We start from the raw sequence: 26,888 nt of genomic DNA, 5'->3' as shown, positions 1-26,888 counted from the left end.
TTACCACGCGTGGAATTACCATGCGTGGAATTACCACGCGCAGAATTACCACGCGTAGAATTACCACGCGTTGCATTACCTCGCGTTGCATTACTACGCGTTGCATTATCACGCGTTGCATTACCACGCGTTGCATTACCACTTACCAAACTTTCCCAATTCGCACTGTCCCGAACTTCCACCACCCTAATCTCCCAATTCCTTAAAATGAACCCACCAAAAGTATTTAATTTCGACCCAACTAATTTCCAACGGTAATAAAATCTGCCTAACTACAGCTCCAAAAATGACTCCCCTATCCAATTAATCCTAAAAAGGTTAACCGTCCAATTATTCAATCCAAACAATTTTATATTGCATTCTAAAAAAAGAAATGATAGAAAGGAAGATATAAAGGCGTCATAGTTCGGGTGAATTAAAACGATATCGGATTCCATCAAGGTAATGGAAACATCGTGCCACAAAGAGAGGAGTAAGTTGGACAGAGATAAATGAACTCATGTATGTATGTATGTATATTTCATTCTCAGATGGTCAGGGTACACGAGTGACGTCAAAACACTCTGTGCCAACCTGTCGGCACGATATGCATATGTACGGTGACGTAAGCAAAAAGATTTCTCTGGGCAGCGGAAGGAAGGGGGCAAGTATGTTCTTTGGTGACTTGGTCCTTATAACGTTGACCTTCCATTTTAGGCTGCGGACCACGTGTACTGTTTGAAATGACGTCGATGGACTTCGATTCGAGGCGATATATTGTGCGCGGATACAAAGGAGGCTTCTTCTGACTAAATATTTAGGTTGACTCTTGTAGTTTGATCTAGATTTTGGAGGCATCGTGGTTGCGGATTTGGAAAGTGAGTGTACAAATTTTCCTACACTTTCAAGTCTTGAAATTCCCAGGTTTCTTCACATTAAAACTAATAAACCGGTCAAATTCCTAAATTTCTAGATCCTCAAATAGCGGATCCCAAAATCCTAAATTTCTAAATCTCCAAACTCCAAATCCCTAAATCCCCAAATCCTCAAATTGCAAACTGCCCGCATCAGTTCGCTCTAGGCTTACTTAGATATACTTCTACCGCTGACACAGTTTGAAACATTGACGTAACCCGAGCCGAAAAATCCGTGCGTCCAGTGAAATTGGGAAGGTTGTAAAGAAACGTGGTTTTACGACTATTTTATAATGGAAGAGAAATTCCAGAGAAGAACACAGAAGTTGTAAAGAAGTTGTGGGCTATTTTGGAGCATTTTTACGACAGGTAGTTCTACAGTTCTAAATTGAAGCTCTATAAATCCGGCATAGGACAAGAATATAAAGATCGAATGCGGTCATTCGATTATTTTCATTGGTTCACCGGATACAACGCATCCGGCACTCGAATAGCGTGTGGAATATTCAGAATAATATGCCGATTATGTATATAGTAACAAATATTATAGTAATTTTAACGCTTTATCGTTGAACTACATTTTAACTTGAGCTACTCAATTAAATCAGCTACCCAAAATTGTACGAATAAGGTGAAAAATAAAATCCGTGAAAGTTACAAACATGAAACGAAAGAGATAAAACGTTAAAATATCTTCAATCAGTAAATTGCGAAAGGTTCGTGATGTAATTTTATTTTCAACGCTGCTCTCTGTTCCATTCTCGAGGCAATTTCCAGAATAGTAGCCATAAATTGATGAAACGTAAAGGTAATCTTATTTTATCCGTTCCGTTCGTAGTATCGTTCGTTAATTTTCGTTTTCTCGTGCTTCCTTTGGCTCAGTTTTCCTCACCGCGTTCGGGTCTTCCACTTCGTATCCTTCGCCAGGTATTGGATTTTTCACGGGATTGTGAAAGAAGCAGCGCTTGCCGTCGCCCCACGGGAAAGGCTATCGAAGGGAAATATTTATAAATTATTTATAGGAACAGGAGGAAAGGTCTCGCGGTTCAGCCTGCGTATAAAACGAAGAAGAACGAGCACGAATTAAGGGAACAATATCAAGTTTCTGCGGTGAAGGCGAACGATTCGTACGACTTCATTAATCGATTACCGCACAAATGGATTACGCTGCCGAGATGCATGGAACAAAGAGGCTCGTTAAGCATAAGAATCAGTACAAAATCCCCGGGTCACGAAAAAACATGTTTAATTAATTAGGAATGTAGGCAGCAAGAGAAAGTGAAGAATAAAAAGCGAGCAATTATTACCACGTGGAGAATTACTACGCGTTGCATTACCACGCGTTGCATTACCACGCGTAGAATTACCACGCGTTGCATTACCACGCGTTGCATTACCACACGTAGAATTACCACGCGTGGAATTATCACGCGTTGCATTACCATGCGCAGAATTACCACGCGTGGGATTACCACGCGTAGAATTACTACGCATTGCATTACCACGCGTGGGATTACCACGCGTAGAATTACTACGCATTGCATTACCACGCGTGGAATTACCACGCGTGGGATTACCACGCGTAGAATTACCACGCGTGGGATTACCACGCGTGGGATTACCACGCGTAGAATTACCACGCATTGCATTACCACGCGTAGAATTACCACGCGTGGAATTATCACGCATAGAATTACCACGCGTAAAATTACCACGCATTGCATTACCACGCGTTGCATTACCACGCGTAGAATTACCACGCGTTGGATTACCACGCGTTGCATTACCACGCGTAGAATTACCAGCGCGTTGGAATAGCACGCGTAGAATTACCACGCGTAGAATTACCACGCGTTGCATTACCACGCGTAGATTTACCACGCGTTGGATTACCACGCATTACATTGCCACGAATTAGACTTTACATTGCCAGTCTCTATATTGCATATCGAGTCAGAAATATGTTTGATCAACTATATCTGAAGTCAAATATTTTTGATAATTAAAAATAGGTAATGAAGTATCTCTGATTATGTAAGCACCCTGTGTGTAATTCCCATCCACGGAACATCCTCGTATTCTGGTCTAGGTTTCTTCTTCTCTTCAATTTCTCTCGAATAAACGTAGATCGAGGTGATAATCAGCAGCGGCATCATAACGAAGCACACCAGCATTTGCCAGAATTTTTCCTTATGCGAATCTACATTCACAAAACCACATCGTTATTGTATAAACGTACTGGCTGGAAGAATTTCGCGGTTTACAGATTGTCCCAGATAGAATTCAACCAATCTAACCGAATGAGTCACTGTACGGTACTCCAATTTTTCCGCGAACGTACTTCAAAAATTATTATGTCGTAATCGTTGCCTGGTACTTTGTGTCGTAACAATGAAACAGATAATAGTCTTTTTCTAGGAGTTGCAACGTAACTGTTCTTTACAGGTACTTTAATTATTGATTATCTAAGTGGTGCTGATAACGTTTGACGTGTTCTTATCACTGGTATTATTTGTACTATTCAATGTTATAAAAGTAAAACATGTATGTTTGTTGCTTTAAGGCATTTATACGTTAGACCAACAAGGTGGTAGACTAACAAAGCATATTTCTAGGGATAGATACTAGACTCCTAGATATCTAGATATCTGTATATTTACGTCTTTCTATTTCTAAGTCCTCAAATATCTCAGACACGAATATCGGAGCTAGATATACTAGGTCATAATATTTGGAAATCATAATGTTCCTAGACCTCGATATACTTAGATTCAGATATTCTTACAATTAGATAATATCTAGATACCGATATGTCCCTACACCATAAATAACCCTCTGTCCCAAATATCCCTAAAATTCGTCGCTCCTTGAAAAAAGTATAAATTACCTGGTTCCTGGCAATAATCTTTTATATTAGGACAAGCAGACGTCGAGCAAATAGGTTCAGGATCAGCGGGAACCGCTTTGCACGGTCTCGAAGATTCGGAACACTCATTCGAAGAAGGCTTCGGTTCGCAAGGATCAGCGCTCTGTTTCGCACAAATATTCTCGAAGCTCTTCTCACACGTCGGTTCAGGGGGACATTTTTCTGGCTTTGATTCTTTCTTGCAAGAGGAGAAACTACGGACATTCTCGTAACGAGAGATTATCATTCGACAAGGACTCTTACTTCCCTCGGAATCTATGCCCAGCGAAAGGTCCAGGCGCGTCGGATCGTTCGCGAAAGAAAACAGTTGCGTCGTCGAATTCGAGAGCTGCGAACAGAGATACCTCATCGAAGGACACGGGTCTTTGGAGAACATCCAAGCATGGTAAATCGTCGTCAAAGGGAAATGCGAAACAATCGACGATCTTTTGGCGAACGAGAAATTCCTTTGAACGTTCAGCTTCCTTTTAGCGGAATCTTCACGCTTCTGTATACTAATGTCCCCCGACGTTCCGCTGAATGTACTCTTTTCTGAAACGAACTTCGGTTACCATGCGTTGCGTTACCACGCGTAGAATTACCACGCGTAGAATTACCACGCGTTGGATTACCACGCGTTGGATTACCACGCGTAGAATTACCACCGCGTTGGAATACCACGCGTAGAATTACCACGCGCGGAATTACCACGCGTGGAATTACCACGCATAGAATCACCACGCGTTGGATTACCACGCGTAGAATCACTACGCGTTAGATTACCACGCGTTGGATTACCACGCGTAGAATTACCACCGCGTTGGAATACCACGCATAGAATTACCACGCGTGGAATTACCATGCGTAGAATCATCACGCGTTGGATTACCACGCGTAGAATCACTACGCGTAGAATTACCACCGCGTTGGAATACCACGCGTAGAATTACCACGCGCGGAATCACCACGCGTGGAATTACCACGCATAGAATCACCACGCGTTGGATTACCACGCGTAGAATCACTACGCGTTAGATTACCACGCGTTGGATTACCACGCGTAGAATTACCACCGCGTTGGAATACCACGCGTAGAATTACCACGCGCGGAATTACCACGCATAGAATCACCACGCGTTGGATTACCACGCGTAGAATCACTACGCGTAGAATTACCACCGCGTTGGAATACCACGCATAGAATTATCACGCGTAGAATTACCACCGCGTTGGAATACCACGCGTAGAATTACCAAGCGCGGAATTACCACGCGTAGAATCACCACGCGTTGGATTACCACGCGTTACATTACCACGCGTAGAATTACCACGCGTGGAATTACGCACTGGCGTAAGTGAATAGATTTCGGGTTCGATTACAAACTGATCCTCGGAATGGAGATCGATGCTTTGACGAGCCGCAAATTACTCGAAATGATAAAAAGGACATTCAAATTGGATCGAATTGAATCGCGTCGAATCGAATTGGGTCAAATTGAATCGGGTCAAATTGAATCGTGCCGAGATGAATCACGAGGATTTGAATCGCGTTAAAACGAATCGTGTCGAACAAAATCATTGAATTGTATCGTCGGTTTGACCATATCCTAACAATGAAATAAACTGAAAAAAACGTTCATAGTTGCACCTTGACATTAAACAAAATACAGATCTCCAAAGTTTTTCCTTGAAAAGTTTGAATTAGATAACGCGTATCGGTGTCCTGTCGATAACAAGATGTCCTTGTATTAAACAACTCCTCGAAGATAAAAAAGAGAGATTCTGTACCTTCGTTTATCGTTAACAGTATTTTGCTCGGTGATTCGTATCTGACAACATCTTTCGCCACACAAACGAGCGAACCTCCTTTTATGTTCCTATAACGACGTTCCCTGCACGTATTTCCTTTTGTTTCATCCAGGACATCGTCGAAACTCGTGTACGACGAGAAGGAAGACCGTTCGTTCTCGTTATTCGATTTGATTAAGAGAGAACGCGATAATTCGTTGGAACTCGCGACAGATACGAACGACAGAAGTTTTAACCTACACAAAAGCGACATCGTCGTCATGTTGCGCGTTTGATTGCTCGACGATTTATCGTGCCTCTTGCAGACAAACTCGTGCACCGCTTTTTAATGCATTTTTCTCCGAAGAAAATACGTCGCCATCGAATCAGGAACGTGGCTTTCCCGATCGCGAAGTAAGCCGACTATTTTGTCGCGTAATTCGTTCTCCTTTGTTCCTTCGAACATATTTTCACGTATATGGATATTTCAAGAATTCGAGACATCCGGCGTATCCTTCATAAAACTCGATAAAAGCGTATGCACAGTGGATGTGAGGATACAACGTACTGATATAGCGTGCCAGAATATTTTGGAATTTGCAAATTTCGGGATTTCAAAATTTAGGAATGGAGATATTAAAAAATTTGGGTAGTTGGAAATCAAGAATTTAGGGCTTTCACGATCTGACGACTGCAAATCTTATATGTGGTGGTATAACGTGTTGCAATCTAACGCATGGCGATAAAACACGTGGCGATACAACATGTCAAAATCTCACATGTGGTGATACAATGTATAACGATCTAATGTGTGTAAATCTTATATGTGGTGGTATGACGTGTTGCAATCTAACGCATGGCAATAAAATACGTGGTGATACAACATGTCAAATTTCACACATGGTGATACAATGTATGACGATCTAATGTGTGAAAGTCTTATATGTGGTGATATGACGTGTTGCAATCTAACGTATGGCAATAAAACACGTAGCGATATAACGTGTTCAAATCTCACATGTGGTGATACAACGCGCGACGATTTAATACGTAAAATTCTAGCGCGGGACAATATAACGCATGGCAATATAACGTGTGGAAAATGTAACGCGTGGCAATATAACACATGGAAATATAAAGCATGGCAATGCAACGCACAGTATTCTAATGCGTGAAATTCTAACGCGTGGCAATATAATACATGGAAATATAACGCGTGGAAATATAACGCGTGGAAATATAACGTGTGGCAATATAACGCGTGGAAATATAACGCGTGAAGATATAACGCGTGGAAATATAACGCGTGGTGATATAACGCATGTCAATATAACGCGTATTGATTCAACGCACAGTAATCTAATGCGTGAAATTCTAACGCGTGGAAATATAACGCGTGGCAATATAATGCGTGGAAATATAACGCGTGGCAATATAACGCGTAGCAATATAACGCGTGGCTATATAACGCGTGGCTATATAACGCGTAGCTATATAACGCGTGGAAATATAACGCGTGGCAATATAACGCGTGGCGATACAACGCATAGTGATCTAATGCGTGAAATTGTAACGCGTGGTGATATAACGCGTGGTAATTCAACGCACAGTAATCTAGTGGGTGAAATTCCAACGTGTGGCAATATAACGCGCGGCGATATAACGCGTGCAAATTTTACACGTAACAGTATACGTCAAATATTTGATATCCCAGTATTTCGCTGATTTTCTTCTGTAACATTATCCAAGTTTATCGGACTTATCGAGTAATTTTCACACCCGTTCAGTTCGTTTTCCAGAATACGCTAGAACAACTCGCTTCCTCCGCGTTATCTCCGTTCCATAACGAGGATCACACTTCCGGTACACGATCGCAGTTTCAGTGACGCTCGCAATTCGCAACGTATTTATAGCAGTCCTTCCGCTCTTCCATTTGTATTTGCCGTGAAGTTTCGGTCTTCATCTAGTGGAAATTCGTAGTGTAATCCGAGACACCGACGATTCGAACAGGTAGGTGCGTTTATCGTGCGTAGCTGCTTTATCATAATTCGTTTAAATCTGCATCGCATTCATCTCGTTAACGTGGAGGATATATTCGTTCATGAATATGTTAATTTTATTAGGTACTATAAAGTTAACTAATGGTGTCTGCTCATCGTTGCGTGATTCCTCATATACCGATTAACTCGTCATTAAGAATCTTTACTGCGTTATTCAACTAACTGTTTACTCTTTAGCCTCGTAATGTAATTACTCTGAAAATCTCAAATCGCATTTAATTATTGGATTGGTGAAAAAGTCGTGTTGTTTTGATCGCAAGATGACATTTATTCAACGTGTAGAGGATCAGTGCTAATTAAACAGGGATCTTGATCAACAATTTTCCTCATACGTTTAAAAAACAAATAAGTTACATAATGTTTCAGTTGCATTATCTGTAATTTCTTCTCCAAAAACTTTTAGAAAGTAATTCCAAAAATTTCCAACTGTGCACTGAACATGTTAATCCTTTCAGACACACGTCCTTAAATTCCAAATAAAATAAATGTCATGTACCGTTCGCCAGCCAGAAAATCAGTTCCGACGGGACACGAACGACTGATTAAAACGTATTACCTTCACACGTATTTTCGGCACGACTGAATAATTAGTTGCAACGGCGATGTCAATTAGATCAATAAACAAGGACAGATTTATCGACCCGCATTTTTAGTTTCAACTCGTCGCAAGGTTTTAAGCGAAGTGATTTTAGGGGCTCAAAATATGGAGAGCGAATACCAGTACGTTTCAACACGGTTGCGTTAAATTTTCACCTAATTGCTTCTCCGATACGAATCAATGCCCGTCCAATAATTAGATCAGCATAGCTGAGACACTTAGATAAATGCACAGCAGAATAAATGGGACAGCACGTCGAAATGTAGTCTAGCGAAGCGCCAGAATGTCTGGGGTCAGTAGAAAGTAGTAAACACGTAGTAGCCACCCGTATATCAACTCCGTTGCTACGTTGCAATACCAGGAAAATCCTTTTGCCATTACTTTTTGCACCGCCACACAATTCCAAAAGAAACTCTCTAATTCTCCTGGGGACCATTATTCAACGGAGTCTTTCGAATCAAATGAAATGGATAATCTCTCGTGCTCTTAAACTCCTCTAGGTAGAAATATGGAGGCGTGTGTAGTTTATTTCTCACATTTATAGGGGTCTTTTGGGATTTAGATTCTTTGTAGATTGTGGACTCTTTGTAGATTTACTTTAGGTGTATGTTAAGATTTGGAGATTATGGAATTTTGATAGTTGGAAATTTTTTGAGTTTGGGACTTTGCTAGTTTTGGAATTTGAGGGTTTTGGGAGGTTGTTGTATTGGAATTTTGAGGTGTTGGTATTTTTCAGTGTTTTTAAGTTCTGAGACTTTGATGATTTGGAATTTTAAACAATGATCCATAGTAAATCAACTAAATAACTAAATAAAACTGACGAATAATCGAACTAATATATCAAACTGAATGATGACAAACTTGAAAAATAATTTTATAATACAATATCATTTCCAAGTTAGGACCTCCTCAAATTTATAAATTATTTTATCAAATTTTAAAGTGATGGCTTTTCTAAAATTTCAAATTATGACTTTGTTAAATTTGCAAGTTAGAACCTCTTCAAATTTATAAATTAATTTATCAAATTTTAAAGTGATGGCTTTTCTAAAATTTCAAATTATGACTTTGTTAAATTTGCAAGTTGGAACCTCCTCAAATTTATAAATTATTTGATCAAATTTTAAAGTGATGGCTTTTTTAAATATTCAAATATTAAAACCGATAAAAAAAATTTTTGCTATAGGCACAATGACGCGTTCGATTAAGAACACGTTGCATATCCTTCGGTTTTTCTGCCAACACAGATAATTGTCGTCATCCAACGTTTTTTCACCGGTATCCTCTGGCGTTTTATCTAACGTTTCTCTGCCTCGGGTTTTCCTCTCCGATTATATTCGCGAACACGTAGAAACAAGCATTTCGCTCTTTGAACTTCAACGTTATAGCGACGGTCGTAAAAATTTTACAGCGAAGGTGGCTTCCTTGGAAATTGCTCGAATAATGTCAAAGGTTCGAAGTTCCATCGCGAACTTGGAACATCCCTCGGATGAATTTATTGAAAGGAATGGATCTCGAGAGTCCTTCGTGGGCTTAACATTGAATTACTGCTTTTGTGTCTCTTGTATCGTCCCTCGTTTGCATTCACTTTCAAATTTTTCATTCAATTTACTGCGTGCCGCTTTATTCCGAGAGGCATTCGGTTCTAGAATTTTAATTTGTTTGTGTATGAATTCTGTACCATTTCTTTTGAGGTACGATCATTTTCAGACGAAGTGGTTAGGTTAGGTTCATTCTTTTCAACTCTGTGCACGATGTATGTGACACTTATCTTATTTTATTGTAAATTTGAGGAGGTCCTAACTTAGAAATTTAACAAACTCATAATTTGCAAATTTAAAAAAGCCATCACTTTAAAATTTCATAAAATAATTTATAAATTTAAAAAAAAATCAGAGCTCAGCTATTACAAAATATCAAGTTGCAATTTAATTTTCCTTCCAGATAGCATTGACTGTTAAAAAAAACGTGAAACCTCGTTTAAATAAATGTGCATTTATTTTTTGCGAACGAAGTAGATTATCTCGAAGGTGATGAAGTACCTCGATCAACGATAGACTGTCTGTTTATGAGAAACAATTTTAAACACCACATTGTAAATTCTGACGACGTCATCGTGCAAAATCGATGACACTGGCCCTCATCGAGAGATTAATTATTTCTGTTTCGTCCAACTTTACAACGAGCCAATTGAATTTTCCTTGCTCTGGCAGACTTCATGCTCGTTGAAAATTAAAACCGACAGTGAATTTTCCTGCTAATGAAAACGCAAAGTCACTTTGGCTATTTCTGCCAACATTTATTAAGACGATCTTTAATTCTCGCATGTTCTAATTTTGAAATGTAAAGTTTTAAAGATAGAAAGATAAAGTTTTGAAATAAAAAGTTCACATTTTGAGATCAAAAATTTTAATGAAACATTTAATTTTTGAGATAAAAAGTTAAGGGTTGAAACAAGTTTTAATTTCAAATTTAAAAATTGTAAGAAATTTAAAACAAAAAATATTTGACTTTTAAGATAAAAAGTTTAGGTTTAAAACAAGGTTAAATTTGAAACTTAAAAATTGTTTAAAATTTAAAACAGAAAAATGTAATTTTGAAGATATAAAGCAGGTTTAAATTTTAAATTTAAAAAAGTAAAAAAATTTGAAACAGATAAAATTTAATTTTTAATATTAAAGTTTAAATTTTAAAATGCATTTAAGGGTGTGTATGATGATTGCAGGGGTGAGTTATCGACACAATCAGTAAAATAGAGGGTCTTGGCCCACCTCCAGTTAAAAATTGCAGTTACACAAATGAGAATAATATTCAAGTTTATTTGCCACAAGGTGATATAACAGAAATAAGGTATCGAAGGCATTCCAATGGTTCCTTTCCCTCGTTCATCGCGCGATTACGTGTAAATTAGAGCGTTCGTTAAAGAAGAAGCCTTTCGTCGACCCAGTTTCGCCTCTGCCTTCGTTACACCCTCAGCGTTTGCACCGTAAAGGATTTCCGCGTAACTTTCCAATTACAAACGGCCAGTTCAATGAAAAACCCTCGTTTCTCGACTAAACTTTTCTGCTGTTACTTTTCCACCAGTTTTATTTCTATGTATACGATATCTCGCCACATCTATAATTACTTTGGTTCGTACATAACTTCTGTACAAAGCGTTATTGGTACTGAATTATTTCAGTTGCTTTGACTGAATTAACTGAGTTTATTGTTTATTTAAAACACTTGAGATTTCATTTGTAAATTTCACATTTGTTTGCTAATATTTATTGATTATATTTTGTTGGTATTTATTGGTAATTATTCAGGAATTTAGGTTGAGAAATGGTCTAGAGATGAAGTAATTTTATTTTGAGATATATTGCCAAACCTGTTACATATTCTTGGGATGTAATGCCTTCTGTATATTCTTGTATAGTTAAAAGATAAGGTGGACAGAACTGATTAAAACTACGAATTGGATATTTCAAATATATCGACTGGATAATATTTAGACCCTAAATTATACTTTGGACTACTTAGATTATCGACAAGTTGGACATAAGTACCATTTGCTCTATCGATGTGGTCATTGGTACCACTTGTTCTATCAATACGTTGATGATCAGTACCATTTCTTCTATGAATACTTTGATGAAGTACTACTTTGATCAATCAATACTTTGCTGATCAGTAACATTTTCTGTATGAATTCTTTGATGACGTACTACTTGATCAATAAATACTTTGGTGATCAGTAACATTTTCTATATGAATTCTTTGATGATGTACTGCTTGATCAATAAATACTTTGATGATCAGTAACATTTTCTATATGAATACTTTGATGATGTACTACTTGATCAATAAATACTTTGATAATCAGTAACATTTTCTATATGAATACTTTGATGATGTACTACTTGATCAATAAATACTTTGATAATTAGTAACATTTTCTGTATGAATTCTTTGATGATGTACTACTTGCTCAATTAATACCTTGATGATCAGTAACATTTTCTGTATGAATTCTTTGATGATGTACTTCTTGATCAATAAATACTTTGATGATCAGTAACATTTTCTGTATGAATTCTTCGATGATGTACTACTTGATCAATTAATACTTTGATGATCAGTAACATTTTCTGTATGAATTCTTCGATGATGTACTACTTGATCAATAAATACTTTGATGATCAATAACATTTTCTGTATGAATTCTTTGATGATGTACTACTTGATCAATTAATATTTTGATAATCAGTAACATTTTCTGTATGAATTCTTTCATGATGTACTACTTGATCAATAAATACCTTGATGATCAGTAACATTTTCTATATGAATTCTTTGACGACATATTACGTGTTCAATTAATACCTTGATACTCAGTATCATTTTCTCTATGAATTCTTTGAAGACATATTACTTGTTCAATTAATACTTTAATAATCAGTAGCATTTTCTTTACGAATTCTTTGATGCCTGACTCTATTTGTTCAATCAATACCTTGATGAGTACAATTTGCTCAATCAATACTCTGATAATCGGTACCAGTCTCCCAATACTTCTTCCATCAATACACATCAGTATCAAACAAATATCGATACGATTCAGAGATTATCGTGATAGATAGACGAGGTGAGAGGAGCCCGAAGAAAACGAGGTATACCTAACCAGGCACCTAGGCCACGAGGGTGGGAAGTTCGACCCGTCCTCTCGAAATGTCAAAGGTTGCCGCGCAAGGCGCATCGACGTATCCCCGTTTTCCAGGAGCCACCAGGCGAACCTGATCCTCATTGTTCCGGCTCTATCGTCGGCGAATAATTATCAACAATTCCATTCTGCGCCATTTCACTCGCAAGATCCTTGAAACACGGGAGTGAGGAAACGTTTGACACCTCGACACGTTCTGTCACTTATGAAAGGGGGAAAGAGGCGTATACCATGATATTATTTAGGTATCATCGATTTTTCTTAATCCAGAAACGCGGCTGACACCATGGTTGAGTACATTACGCATGCTAGGTGTGACAGTGATGTAACTAGGTTTTTAGTATGGAGTGGATCACTAGCTCTGGTAGTAGTTATTGCAATATTTTGGAATTTAGGGAGTTGGGAATTTGGGGATGTAGGGATTTGGCGATGTGAAGACTTCGAGATGCAGAGATTCGGGGATATAGAGATTTGGGAATATAGAAATTTGGGGATGCAAGGATTTGGAAACATAGGGATTTGGGGATGTAGAAATTTGGAAAATGTAGGACTTGGGGAATGTGGGAGTTGGGGAATGCGGGAATTGGGGAATGTGGGAGTTGGGGAATGTGGGAGTTGGGGAATGTGGGAGTTGGGGAATGTGGGAGTTGGGGAATGTGGGACTTGGGGAATGTGGGAATTGGGGAGTGTGGAATTAGGGAATGTGCAATTGGGGAATGTGGAATTGGGGAATGTGGGAATTGAGGAATGTGGAATTGGGGAACGTGGGAATTGGGAAATGTGGGAATTAGAAAATGTGGAAATTGAGGAATGTAGAAATTGAGAAATTTGGGAATTTGGAAATGTGAGAGTTGAAGAATGTGGAAATTAAGGAATGTAGGAAATCTGTAAATGCAGAAACCTAAAAATTTGACAACACCAAAAATTCGCAAATCTAAAAATAAAGAACCAACGTACTAAAAACATGTACCTTAATAAGCTTAACAATTTAGAAATTCAGAGGCTTGTAAATTTAATTAAAATTCACTTGTAGTGCATAATCACGTTGATGTCAAGTGTAAAGGAACGTTAAATCGAGAGCCTCGACTATTTGATCTTTTGCCCCATTATTTTACCCTAAAATAACGATGCAATTTCAAGAGTAAAGCAGTCAATCCCTTAATTAACAAGGCAAGTTGACGCGCCTCCAGATTGCACGTGCACACCGTGAAAACGTTCGAACTAACTACCAAAATGTCATCCACGAGTGAACTTTGCCTATCAAGATCCATTCTGTGATAGAAAGGCAGAGGCTGGAAAGTGATTCGACGTTTGGCAAATTCGATTTATGTGTAACGCGGCAGGAAATACTATAGCGAACTATTGAGAACCGCAGCGGTGAGGAAAACTGACTTGGTATCTGTGGCGAGTGTTAGTAGTGCATGAAGATTTCTAATTTGGGAATTTGGGAATTTGGGGATTTGGGGATTTGGGGATTTGGAAATTTAGGGATTTGGGAATTTGGGAATTTAGGGATTTGGGAGTTTGGGAATTGGAGAATGTGGGAATTAGGGAATGTGAGAATTGAGGATTGTGGGAATTGGAGAATGTGGGAGTTGGGGAACGTGGGAATTGGGGAATATAGGAATTGGGGAATGTGGGAATTGGGACATGAGGGATTTGGGAAATGTGGAATTGGGGAATTTGGGAATTGGGACATGAGGGATTTGGGAAATGTGGAATTGGGGAATGTGGGAATTGGGGAATATAGGAATTGGGGAATGTGGGAATTGGGGAATGTGAGAATTGGGGAATGTGGAGTTGGAGAACGTGGGAATTGGGGAATGTGGGAATTGGGAAATGTGGGAATTGGGAAATGTGAGAATTGGGGAATGTGGGAATTGGGAAATGTGAGAATTGGGGAATGTGGGAATTGGGGAATGTGGAGTTGGAGAACGTGGGAATTGGGGAATGTGGGAATTGGGAAATGTGGGAATTGGGAAATGTGGGAATTGGGAAATGTGGTAATTGGGGAGTATGGAATTAGGGAATGTGGAATTGGGAAATGTGGGAATTGGAGAATCTGGAAATTTGCAAATTTGCAAATCCAAAAATTCAGAAATCTAAAAATATAGAAACCCAAAAATCCCAAATTTGAAAATTATAAAACTGACCACCTCATCAACATCCGCCATCTTGTGCATCCTTACCTTCCACCCCATAGACCCATTTTAGCTCCACAACTTATCATTAACATTTCCCTAATATGAAATATCAAACATTAACAGCACCCTAAGAAATTTGATCTCGAAGAAGAAAGAATTCTCCGAACTTCCTACCTGAACAGTTTCCCTTGAATCACACAATCGCTCGTAATTAAATGTGTTCTTTACCGTGGACGACAGAAAAAGGTATCGAGAAATTATTTTTAGACATTGTTCCCCGGAACTGGAAGCCCGTAAGTAAAGGTTATTGTACCCTGCAACATATTGACTTCTCGATAGAAAATCTATAAGAGGATTACATTACCCTCATTACATGCTATCGTGTACTGCTTTGCATTATCTCCCCTACCAGTTCATTATCATCGAAGTGCATTACGCTGACATTGAGGCGTATTTTGCGGACTATTCTTGCGCGGATATGCCACGGATTAATTTAATGAGCGTCGTTTGTGGGAGGAAAGAAGTTTTCGAGTTAACACAATCAGTAAACCCAAATTTACTAAACGTATGATACTACTATAACTTGTATATATTATTATTTTGCGGATAATTAAATTCGACGAATGATACTACACGGTTCTATTGGAATCCATGTATTGGCTGATGTGATTAATTTCGTCGTCCGTGTAATGCCACGGTAAACCGCTATCCACGATGCTAATTACAATCCATGATAGTTTCGAGTGATCTACGCTTTGACACAGTATACGCGTAATTCATTACCTCCGAGATCAAATTTTCGATCTTAATTTTTCTATTACTAGATTAAATTATTTTCGAATGTTTAAATTAAATTTCAAACTCACGTAACGTCAACAACTGTATCGATTTCAATGAAGTAATTGAACAGTTCGAGTACCACAAACGCCACAAATAAAATAACACGCAACACGAGAATCGCAAAGGTACTTCGAATTAAAACAGTTAAAAAGTAGAGATATCTACTTCAGCGTAAATATCTGTTAAAAATGCGTTTAAATTTTATCGATTCTTCGTCATTAATTACGACCTATAGACAAAGGTGAAAAACGCCGACGAAGCGGTTCATTTTAACCCCTTATGGTTGATAAGATATAACGAGCGTAAACACTAGGCCCGAATAAATTCGTCACGTGAACCGTCATCAATTTCAATTTGTGCCCGTTTATTATCTCCGTAAATAGAATTTAGATTTTACGTTTCATTAAACTGTGTCGAGCTTCAAACGAAATACCTATATGCAAATTTATCGACAAAATAAAATAACGGTAATTCCTTTGAAACGTTTTGTTTTGACTAGAATTAATGAGATATGAAAGCATTGTCTCTTTAAATGGCAAACACTTGAAATGGAAGTTTGGGACTTTGAACTTTTTAAAATTTAGGGACTGTGGAATTTGCTGTGAAAATGTTTTTCTTATCTATGGTAAATCTGGCGATGGAAAATTTCTAATATTCCCCTTCTCTTCGTACTCTAAGCACGTGCTTATTTTGCCTAATGTTTGATTCAACGCTACCGACGATCTATATTTTCGTACAAACGGAAATACGTAGTTGGCAATAGATCCGACAGTTAAATTCTCTGAAGAACTGATCGATCACACTTACGTTGTGTCGCGTGTGGCATGCATGCACATACATACCAATTCAGCCACAGATTTCAACCACTCCTCTTCTATGTATCCACGGTTCACTTGTACAATGGTGTGTCACGTACGCACGCATACGAACACGAGCAATCATACGCAACTACCGCGATTATCCCATTGCGAGGTGTCTATCGTTTTTGTCTGGTTAATCCTGACAAAGATAGAGGGAAATATGGAGCAGCTCTTCCTCAATCAGTAAAGCAGATTCAACCAGTTCTGATACGAGTATCGATGCACTTGTTCCCGCGTGCAGTGATCCAATTTAACGAGGTAACTAGTCATTTCTAGACCCTTCGAATCCCTCGAAAACAATCGCCGCTTTAAATCGAACGAGCATCCTGTGAAACGAATCATCGATTAGAAATCATGCCTGACCTTTCCTGTGTGCATCGAGCATCGATACATTTAATTTGTATGGTCATGATCTTTTCCAGAGACGGTAGCTGTTACTTTCATTTTTGGTGCAGTTGCAGCCCTGTTGTTTGATCAAGTTTGCAGTGTTGCCAGCAGAGCGCGCCAACGGCAACTCAATAAAATCCAAAGAGCGCCGGACGGGCGGTGTTCCGCGAAGCGTGATGAGTTTGACAGCTCCCGCGTACTGAACGTTATTCAAAAGTCGAAAATCGATCGAGAGATGCGGCCGAAAAAAAATCCTTAACACGTTTCCGTATGCATCCACGCAAGATCGTCTAATATGGGAGAATGGTTGGTCGTAGAATCATCACACTGATACTTTTTCTGGCAGGTAAGAATGGAAATTCACTCAGCCGTAAGTGCACCTGCGGATCAATGTGATATTATACGTTCACTCTCTTTCTTGCGTTTGTATACGTGAACCGTATAAATCCAGCTAAGTACACGATCGTTACGATTCAGGGTCGAGTTATGTAAATTTTAACGAGTATTTTGATTTCTCGGCCGTTCCATTTCGCTTTTTATGCCATTTCTTGTTTCGTTTTCGCGAACTTTGTCCATATCAACGGGAGGAAAATGCAACAGTTCGAAATTTTCTATTCGATTTGTGAATTTACATAAGATACATGAGTATTTATCAGATAAACTTGTTAAAAGTATGTTTTTGTTTTTGCTTAAAGTTATATTTGATCCTATGCATAATAACAAAAATAGTGTTTATTTGTCATGTGTGGATGTTGCATGTGAAATAAGATTTCAGGATCAGAGTATACAATAATTCATGTCTATACATGGATTAGTACTATATTATTACTATTTGCCATACTATTCTTATTTTATTATCTTACTATATAATCAAATAAGCCTAAACATTGACTTATAATTTAATCATAGCTGGAGTCTGACTCAAAGAAAAGATTTTACCAAGTGTTTATCAGATCTCAGGTTCAGACTCATTTTTACTAAACTATGAATGAAACATTTTTATATATGTATGGAATTCTAAAAGATTTTAACAAATTTAAAAAATAATTTTATAACTATAAATTGAAAATGATAGATAATATGTAAAAAAACAATTTCATATATCCCATTATTTTTTATGTTTAGCATGGCACGAAGCAGTAACTTTAGTGCCAGTACGCTCCGTGGCTGTAGACATTGGGCAAAACTTGACTTTGGCATGTGCAGAAGAGGATGCACTACCACAGTCAGGAGAGTCTGTAGGAGTGATGTGGATAAGGGAGGGACGCGAAGATGGACAAATTGAGCGTCTAAAAGTTGAGCCTAATGGAGCTTTGGAACTTCTTAATGTCAGTGCACATGATGCTGGAAACTATTCGTGCACTTTAGATGATGATCATGATGCTGTCAAAACTAGAGTCAATGTACAAGTTAGAAGTAAGTAATAATTTGATTATATCTTAAAAATGACTGTATATTAATACATTTAAAACAATTATATTTTATTTTCAGCTCCTCCTCCAGCTTTACACAATGTATGGGTAAAACCGTCTACGATATTGGCAAATATTCTTTGGGAAGTAGCTGACACAGGTGGTTATCCTATCATAGATTTCACTGCCGAATATCGTCTTAAACCGAGTGTAGGTGAAGAACCTGAAGACTGGAAACCTATTGTTCCAACGCACATTCCACCAAATTCAGTAAATAATTTCTATTGTATGGAATAAATGTTGTGTTATTAATAAGTAGACTACGAATGTTTATGCATTCTGCACACAAATTATATGATTTTCGTTTACCGTAAGCGCATAAACATCGGTAGTCTATTGATAAAAGTTATTTATGCTAATGATTTTTATAGAGGCAAATTGATGTATATCACTTGGTGCCAAACACGACTTATTCTTTTCGAGTGTGGGCAACAAATCAGCTGGGAAGAGGAGAAATTGTTGAAGTTGAAGGTCACACTCATCACAGTATTGAAGAACTAGGTATATCATATGAACTTTGTTATGTTGTAAAACAGGATTCTGCATGCAAAGAAATCAATATTTATATTCAAATACAGTGTAGCTTATTAATTGCGATCGACAATTCTTTCAGAACTTGCAAGACATCTCTTAGCAGGTGTAGAAAACTTTGATACTCGTGTCTGGGTGGCAGCAGTAGGCATAGTTATGGGTACACTTATGATTCTTGGTATAGGTACTTGTTACCTCCTCTATCGTGAGTGCAAAGTACCCTGTAAGCATTTCCTGGTAACTTTATCTAAAGGCTTTTGCTTCTACTCTTTCTCTTTCATGCTATTTATTTCTGCTGATGAAATTCACTTTCTTCTATGCAAATAAACTAAGTAGAGCATACTATAGAATACTCAATCTTAAAAGTGAAATATAAATCTGTTATTATCTAGAGAACAAGATCTGCAGCAGAAACGATAGCATCACTAACCACTTAACTTATCTATGGCCCTGATCTCTAGCTTTCTTTACATCAGCTATTCTCCTCTCAATCAATTTAGTGCTATTCTAATACAGTGCCAATTATCTTTCACTAATATTTCCTTACTGCAAGCGCTCTGCAAATTTACTAGTATTTAATGAATTTTTTAGCATTTAACTTTAAAAATTTTATTAGCATTTAATGAGTCTTCTTACAATACCATTTTAACATAATAACACTTTTATAACTTTCGCACTTAAACACCTTACAACATAAGGCACTAAAATAATGTGTAACATATTTTTACTTTTTCTGTACAGTTTGCCTGTCAGTAGCACCTTTAATACTCCCCATAGGAATGAAACCTAAAATTTTGAATGAACTTTTATAACCACCAAACTCACTGTATCCATTTACAAGAATCGTTTTACTTTACTTTCTCCCAATTTTATCAAATATGTTATGTTTAGAATTAATAAGTTCTGGTGGTTCATATCAAATTTGTTATGCAGAATGATTAGTGTCATGAATAGAGAGTATTATAATAGTAATAGAGCATTATGGCCTAGATAACATTATGTGCTCTTAGTATATCTTTGATTATATAAAATATAGTCAAAGGTAGCACATTTATATTTGCTGGGTAAACAATGTATTTACCTGAATAAACAAATTTTCTGATACATTTCATTAGCCGTACTTTTTATGTGTCAAAATAAACCTCGAATTTAATTTGTGATGGTTCATCCTTAATATGTTTAACATAAAATGTTTACGAGCATTCGTGGCCTAGCAAAATATTTGTAAAGGGAGAGGGTAGAAGCTAATATAACCCGTGGCCCAGACCAATGAAAATTAATCTCCGTTCCCGAATTGCAGCGCAGCTGGAGGAGCAGGAGGTGATTGAACTTGTACCCAATATCATTCTGAATCCAGGATTTTTTGACGAAAGAACAGAACATATTCCGCAAGATGAAAATTTCAACAACCAAACTACCACACGTTTGAACAATAACAGCGTTGTGCAACCTATGCGACTTTAGCGATTTAATACTTAGATTTCTGTGGCTAATTTTTTATTAACAAGTGGCTTGAGCACAATTTATGTGTCACCTTAAACGTAAGTAACTGGAATTACAAGAGGCCTCGAATCCACCCAATATCGCGCAGAATGTAGAATCGGGTAAGCGGTGAGAGGATGATAATCATCGCGAAAACTGAGAATTTGTTTTATTTATAGTCAGAAAATTGAGAAATGCATCATACATTCTGAGTATTCTAAGGAAGTCAACTTTTCACTTACAATACAATGTAAAGTGTTCAAAGCATATGTAAGACTCTGCTAGGTTTTGTGAAACGGAGTAGAAAACATTTTTGAAGATGTTTACAAGGAAGTTCCAACATTAAAATCCGATGTTATTGCTCATTAATCGAGCTTAAAGTCAAGAACTCCTGTAAGCCAAACAAATATTCTTAGTAAGACTGTAATTCTAAGAACAAAAAACGAAATTACTGAAAAATTAAAGTTCGTATGGCGTTAATATAAGTGGCATATATTGGTCTTACATTCTGCATGAACATGACATGTTTTTACAATTATTTTTAATCGTTATTACCGGACACAAGCGAAATTTTAAGGGACAATATCATGCAGAAAGTAAGATTATTACAAACTACACATAATCGGAATAAACAAATTTTGTCAGACGTGAGGTATGATAAAGGCTTGCTTACTGCCGTTTTAAGGTGTGCAGAAGTCGTTGGTAAGAAAGTTCCTTTTTTTGTGTCTTTTAAAGATCTATTTTTTTTTTTTTATTTATTATTATAAGGATTCATTGTTTTTGTTTTTAAAGAATATGTTGAGAATTTTTTCTTCCAAAGAATTTAAGATTACTAAACAATGCACCATATACTCTTTCTGGAAAAAATCCTGCGAATCAGAGAGTGTACAGTGTAAAAATTATGGTACTCTAATTGAAAAGTAATTCTACTATGTTAGCATTATTTATAGTAATATTATATTCTTCATACTTTTAACTTTGCATGCAATCATTCAAGATAATATGTAATGCTTCAACATGCTTTTGCACTACCTTAATAACAAATGCAATATTTACCGCTACAGAGTTGTAAAAAAACTATAAAATCAAATTTTATCAAAAAACAAGATTTTAAAAAGCGCAAAATAGCACAATTTTTCGGATGATAAGTTTCAGTATCAGAACTTTTTAGAAAAGTAAAGAAATTCATCGATAATCTTCGTGATATTCAGCGAATAAGAATTATTCCTGGGCATTGCGCGTTTCAGTTCAATTCATTCCATTCAGGTTAGCAGTAATTATAGGATAAAGTAGAATAAGTTAAAATATTTTGGATATCACCTTTGATAGAATCAAGTTTGATAATCGATTGTTGAAACAGATCTTTTTCCAGATATTCATTTTCTATGATACAAATATTGTCGTCTTATTCAAATTGCATAAAAAATTCAACTTAGTCAATCAAGGAAGGTTGATGATTTTGATAAACGTTCTTCCTGTACAAATACATAGTTATTTTCCACAATTTACAAGTAGTATCATATCAGAATTCGTCATTATGCAAAACACCTTATTATAAACATACGTAGTAGCGAGTGCTTAGCATTGAGGCTTTTCTTAATTCTTTACCTAAAGTTCTCAGGAAAAATTGAGAGATATGTTTTGTGATCGTTGTTGTTCTTTTCGTTTAAATTAAGTTCGATTAAGGCTCCCCACGTGGCGAATATAGAACTGGTTGTGGAAATTGATTCTCGTAATTAGTCTTTCATCTGTTATTAGTAAAGTTCATATTGTGAGAAACATAATACCTTAATGACTCTACTTAAAACAATTGTATAAGTTAATATCTTGCTTTTGTCAATATAAGAAACTGACAAAAAGCAATTTGGTGCACGCAGGTTGTATAAATATTGGTTGTGCGTTGTTACATTGAAGCTTTATGATCTGTTCCTCCCTTTAGCATAATATTACAGGGATGAACAGACTCAGTTCGGCTTCGTACTATGCACTCTGTGTTGTGAATGGTATATATACGCGCTAATGAAAAAAAAATAATACGATAATAACAATAATGATAACGATATAAATATATATATATATTTATATAGCCGAGGCATCGTAATATTTTAGCTATAAGCAAAGACAATTTTTTATATAAATAATAATAATGCTGAAATGCAGTGATGAATATTTATCTACATATTCATATAGATAATTTTGTGCTATGATATCGAGCTTCAAGAGTGATCTAGTAGATTTGCCCATTAAGAGTATTTCTTGTAGAATATCATGTTCCTTCTTTCTTGCAGAAGAGTCGTGTTATATATTCTTTCATCGAGACACTGTATAAAATAACCATCATTTTGACAAATTTTAACCAATACAATATTTTTAAATATGAATAATACGTATACATAAAATAATGGTATTCATTTTCTACGCAGAAGAAAGGGTGTTTAATTTAAAAAATACAGCAATAATATATTCACCAATTCGGAACACGACCCTTCACGTTTCATGCACATTCAGATTAAAATATGATCACTTGTTTCTGCTAACTAACATAACAATAGATGTACTGTAACTTAAATGTTTAACTGTCTCTATCAAAGCTATCTGGTGAAGGCATAGGTTTTACATTTAGTGGCATTAATATCGTGAAACCTGATAAAAAAAAGTATAAATGGTACTTGGAATATAAAATGAAAAATTATTCTTATAACTACTGGCTGCTATAAGAACTAACATTAAAGCTTAGTCATCTGGGTTCAGAATTCTGCCATTGCATATTATAGAAGATCAGCATATCTACCTATGCAATATAGGATGTTCATGAAATCACTTTCATTATATTAGGAATACAATCAGTAAAGTAATATCATTAAAACCAAGAGTAAAACTATAAGATAATAATTATAATTCTTTCTTTGAGGATATATAGTCACTTTTTTATCACGAGTATTATGTTTTTTTAATTAGATACTTTAAATTAATTATAACATTGATAGTAAAATCAAAAATATGTTGCTAAATTTAATTCTATATAGACATTTTTTACCTTTATATACCAAAAAATTAATCAGATCCTATGACAGCATTAAATAGATATATTTTTATGAGGTAGATTACAATAGTACAAACCTTAATAATTATGGCAAATATTTTATGTTTTTGTTTCAGATTATATAAATTTGGCAAAAATTAATAATCTGTTAAATTTCTAGGTAGTTTTGTTTTTATGATCATGCATTTTCAGATAACAGATGCTATTAAGCACAATGTGTGCATAGGATTTATCATTATACCTCTGTAGTCAGATGTATTTCATTGATATATTTACTTCACATAGCACATGTGAAACATATATTAAGTAAAGCACAATACCATAGAATAGTGTAATGGTTGCTGATGGCACCATGAATCGTCCCTAACATACATATTGCTTGCTGATGACATACCAGAATAAACGGAAATTTAATGTGGTTTTTACAAAAAGCTTCAAGTTAGTTGTGCTTTTTATAAAAAAGCCTTCTTTCAATTTCTCATCTGAGACTTTATGTACAACATCTGTATTTACAAACGAAAGCAATTGTAAATACTTAATATTTCTTTACTTTTTGTAAAAACTACACATCTGTCATGTCATTACCTATTAGATTAATAATGTTAGTTTAACAACCTTACATTAAGTAATGGTAACGGAGATTTATAATGGTAATTCCAGAAATAATGTTATAGAAAATAAGTATTAAATTTTATATTAGTTTGTGTTAAATTATACTGTGTTGTGTTATATAGGAGCCAAAGTATTTTTGGTGATTTCTTTACGTAAATTATTTGTTTTATAAAAATGAAAAAACGAAAACATACATAGGAAGCAACATTTGTATATACTGTAAGCATTATTGTTTCATTTCTGTATTTTGTATAAATTGTTATATGTGCACGCTTGTTTAATTTACTTTATTTATGTCATATATATTTATATATATATATATATATATTTATCATATTATTATTATTATTTAAAATCTGATAATACTCCATGTCCATATAGTGTTGAGCGCTATCTTAAACTCAATGTTACCTTAATTTTAAACTAGTGTATGGACTCATTCCATTGCTCTTACACATGGTTGTAATATTTAGAAAAATGTTTTCCTAATACTAACATGTTCATAGTTTATTTTATAAACTATGAACAGTGCACATTCCATCACGTACAAATCCTGTATTAAGAAAGAACTATAAAAATGTAATGTGCTTGATTTAAAAGTTTAAGTATTTTTGTGGAAAAAAAATAAAGAAAGTCAAGGTTGTGCTTGAATATCTGATACTATCATTAGTTAGAATTTAGCTTTCATACTACAGTTAAAAAAAAAAAACAAATATTAGTTACATATCAGACAAAGTATAACAGATCGATTTATTCATCTCTATTCTAACACTTAAATACTGATTACAATCATTAAAAATACACTGTAGTAATTAGCGTACCCTGTTCATTTTTTCTTAGAATTTAAATAGTGCTCTAAAAATTTGTTAAAATTAACATACTCTGTAACATCAACCTCGTAAAAATACTTTTTTATATTAAATAAATGTTCATTACAAAATTGCAATCAGAACATTAATATAACAGTTTAAGTATATTTTTTTTACATCATTCATTAACTGTAGTATTATTCACATTTTAATTGTATTATATAGCAGTATACATGATCGGCATACTTAAAAATGTATGTACTACGTGTAGTTCTAACTCTACATTCTTATCACAATGGTTGTCACAATGGTTGTCACTATAATCATCATATTTCACGTAAAAAATCATACAGATTTATTTATAAAATTCATTAAACATATTGATACAATAAATAATCATTCATAAGATATGACTGTCTTTTATTGTAATGTTAATCAGTATCAGTTGATTGTGTTAAAAGGAGTGTTTTCTCAATGTCTGAGCACAGTTTTTTTATATAGTTAGGTGTAGCATATTCTGCAGCTAAAATAGCATTTGCCACTGCTATTGTTTCATGAATGGTCCTTGCTTTCACCCAAACCCTCCCATTCATACCAGCTGCTACTTCAAATGCTTGACTATTCGCAAGTGTTTTAAACAATGGAGATTTTTGATTCAGTATCTTCCGAATAAGGCTTAAAGAACATGTAAAGAGCATGCCGTCATTACTTAAAACACCTAGGTTCTTTTCTTTGCCATGAGAATCTACACAGACAAGCTCTGATTCCATATCTTTACTAGCAACTAAAAGTTTTGCATACACAAGGTCTCCAACTTGAATGTCAGGACGATTTTTTTTAGTAGCTCCTTCAAATGCAAGGTATGACAGAGATGCTTGATCACTGGCTCCTATATCTACTTTAAATATATCACCACCTTTCTGCGTCACTATACCTACTACATTTTCTCCACGGTTTGGTATATAACTGCAAATTATATTGTACATGTTTGATTATTTGAAATATTACTATCAAGCAATTTCTAAATGACATTCAATTACCGTTTTTGATAAGTATCTACATAATATACAGCTGGTTCTGCTTTTTTCAGTATACCTGCTTTATATGCAAATACTGTATCAGCTTCGCGACGAAGACCGGGTCCTAAAATAATTGTTTCCTTTTTGTTAACAGTTGTAATATCTTTCACAGTATCGCCAGGCATCACTACATCCCCTACGCTAACTTCCATTTCTTTTTAGGAATAAAAAATTTCTGTTATGTGTTAAAATATAATTTTGATATAGGTTATAAGCACATGACATTTATTAAAATCATTCATTACCAAATATTTATGCAAATATATATACAGAAACGACTTTAATGTATTTGAAGAATTATTCTGCAAATAAAATGTCTATAAACAATACAATTTTATGCATAATTTCATCATGGTATGTCACGTGTATCTTCTGCAGTGTGTTTTCTTAATTTCGCGCTTGGATTCAAAAGTGCATGGCTTCTGCGCACTGTATATTACATAAATTGATGCAATACTTATTATGAAGCATTAACCTAATAACGTGACAAATAAATAAGCTCAGTTTACTGTTTAAATTATTGGATTAAACGTAATTGATGCTTTTGATTAAATTGAGGAAACACTTTTTGTGAATTAATTGCAGAGCATGTAATGTATTTTATTTAGTTTGATTACTTATTCAGTAGAGATCATATTCAATTCGCGCAGCGTGGCTAACTTGAGCTAACTTCAGTAGGCTCC

The 26,888-nt window shown here is 35.7% G+C and overlaps 4 protein-coding genes across 12 annotated transcripts in view; 1 reads left to right on the top strand and 3 right to left on the bottom strand.

Annotated features, from left to right (window-relative positions):
• Nucleotides 1–16,912, bottom strand: part of rdgB (retinal degeneration B) — a 39,095-nt gene extending 22,183 nt beyond the window's left edge. Inside the window, exon 1 of one of the 2 annotated variants that reach the window (XM_003708061.3) lies at nucleotides 16,773–16,912. The gene's annotated coding sequence lies outside the window, so the exon portion shown is untranslated. Of the gene's footprint in view, nucleotides 1–16,737 lie in introns of both variants that reach the window. The other variant, XM_076530579.1, reaches the window with a different exon arrangement.
• LOC105664018 (uncharacterized) lies at nucleotides 1,611–6,301 on the bottom strand. 2 transcript variants are annotated; one of them, XM_076530611.1, is made up of 5 exons: nucleotides 5,587–6,301; nucleotides 4,164–4,350; nucleotides 3,781–4,013; nucleotides 2,936–3,093; nucleotides 1,611–1,881 (listed from the first exon to the last, which is right to left on the bottom strand). In XM_076530611.1, exons 1-5 carry the CDS (start codon nucleotides 5,867–5,869, stop codon nucleotides 1,741–1,743), a joined length of 1,002 nt encoding a protein of 333 aa, XP_076386726.1. In that variant the 5' UTR covers nucleotides 5,870–6,301; the 3' UTR covers nucleotides 1,611–1,740. The 2 variants fall into 2 exon arrangements, with proteins under 2 accessions (XP_076386726.1, XP_076386725.1); XM_076530610.1 differs by having other exon boundaries at nucleotides 3,781–4,350; nucleotides 5,587–6,289.
• Nucleotides 7,239–25,534, top strand: LOC100875769 (contactin-5). Of its 6 annotated transcripts, none has more exons than XM_012296672.2 (7): nucleotides 7,239–7,596; nucleotides 17,213–17,523; nucleotides 18,303–18,593; nucleotides 18,669–18,859; nucleotides 19,021–19,150; nucleotides 19,263–19,403; nucleotides 20,481–25,534. In XM_012296672.2, exons 2-7 carry the CDS (start codon nucleotides 17,481–17,483, stop codon nucleotides 20,642–20,644), a joined length of 960 nt encoding a protein of 319 aa, XP_012152062.1. In that variant the 5' UTR covers nucleotides 7,239–7,596; nucleotides 17,213–17,480; the 3' UTR covers nucleotides 20,645–25,534. The 6 variants fall into 6 exon arrangements, with proteins under 6 accessions (XP_012152062.1, XP_003708108.1, XP_076386728.1 ...); XM_003708060.3 differs by lacking the exon at nucleotides 7,239–7,596 and adding an exon at nucleotides 16,909–17,048; XM_012296673.2 differs by lacking the exons at nucleotides 7,239–7,596; nucleotides 17,213–17,523; nucleotides 20,481–25,534 and adding exons at nucleotides 17,625–17,848; nucleotides 19,922–20,289.
• On the bottom strand, nucleotides 25,458–26,885 carry Rrp40 (exosome complex component Rrp40). Of its 2 annotated transcripts, XM_012296677.2 has the most exons (3): nucleotides 26,451–26,885; nucleotides 26,167–26,359; nucleotides 25,458–26,092 (listed from the first exon to the last, which is right to left on the bottom strand). In XM_012296677.2, the coding sequence occupies exons 2-3, from the start codon at nucleotides 26,355–26,357 to the stop codon at nucleotides 25,558–25,560; spliced, it is 726 nt and encodes a 241-aa protein (XP_012152067.1). In that variant the 5' UTR covers nucleotides 26,358–26,359; nucleotides 26,451–26,885; the 3' UTR covers nucleotides 25,458–25,557. The 2 variants fall into 2 exon arrangements, with proteins under 2 accessions (XP_012152067.1, XP_003708120.1); XM_003708072.3 differs by lacking the exon at nucleotides 26,451–26,885 and having other exon boundaries at nucleotides 26,167–26,444.
• Nucleotides 26,886–26,888: the final 3 nt, after the last annotated feature.

The sequence above is a fragment of the Megachile rotundata genome, chromosome 4 (genome assembly GCF_050947335.1).
Source record: "Megachile rotundata isolate GNS110a chromosome 4, iyMegRotu1, whole genome shotgun sequence".
Lineage (NCBI taxonomy): Eukaryota > Metazoa > Arthropoda > Insecta > Hymenoptera > Megachilidae > Megachile > Megachile rotundata.
The sequence above is the reverse complement of the archived record's forward strand: the minus strand, read 5'-3'. Positions and strand labels throughout refer to the sequence as shown.

Coding starts and splice junctions, on each gene's coding strand:
- LOC105664018 (XM_076530610.1), bottom strand. CDS start 5,869: ATGACGACGATGTCGCTTTTGTGTAGGTTAAAACTTCTGTCGTTCGTA. Junction 4,351..5,586: donor ACTGTTAACGATAAACGAAG/GTACAGAATCTC, acceptor AGTTCGTTTCAG/AAAAGAGTACATTCAGCGGA. Junction 1,882..2,935: donor GGATGGGAATTACACACAGG/GTGCTTACATAA, acceptor TCCCTTCGATAG/CCTTTCCCGTGGGGCGACGG.
- LOC100875769 (XM_012296671.2), top strand. CDS start 17,716: ATGCCATTTCTTGTTTCGTTTTCGCGAACTTTGTCCATATCAACGGGA. Junction 19,151..19,262: donor TCACAGTATTGAAGAACTAG/GTATATCATATG, acceptor CAATTCTTTCAG/AACTTGCAAGACATCTCTTA. Junction 19,404..20,480: donor TCGTGAGTGCAAAGTACCCT/GTAAGCATTTCC, acceptor CCCGAATTGCAG/CGCAGCTGGAGGAGCAGGAG.
- Rrp40 (XM_012296677.2), bottom strand. CDS start 26,357: ATGGAAGTTAGCGTAGGGGATGTAGTGATGCCTGGCGATACTGTGAAA. Junction 26,093..26,166: donor GTAGATACTTATCAAAAACG/GTAATTGAATGT, acceptor TATAATTTGCAG/TTATATACCAAACCGTGGAG.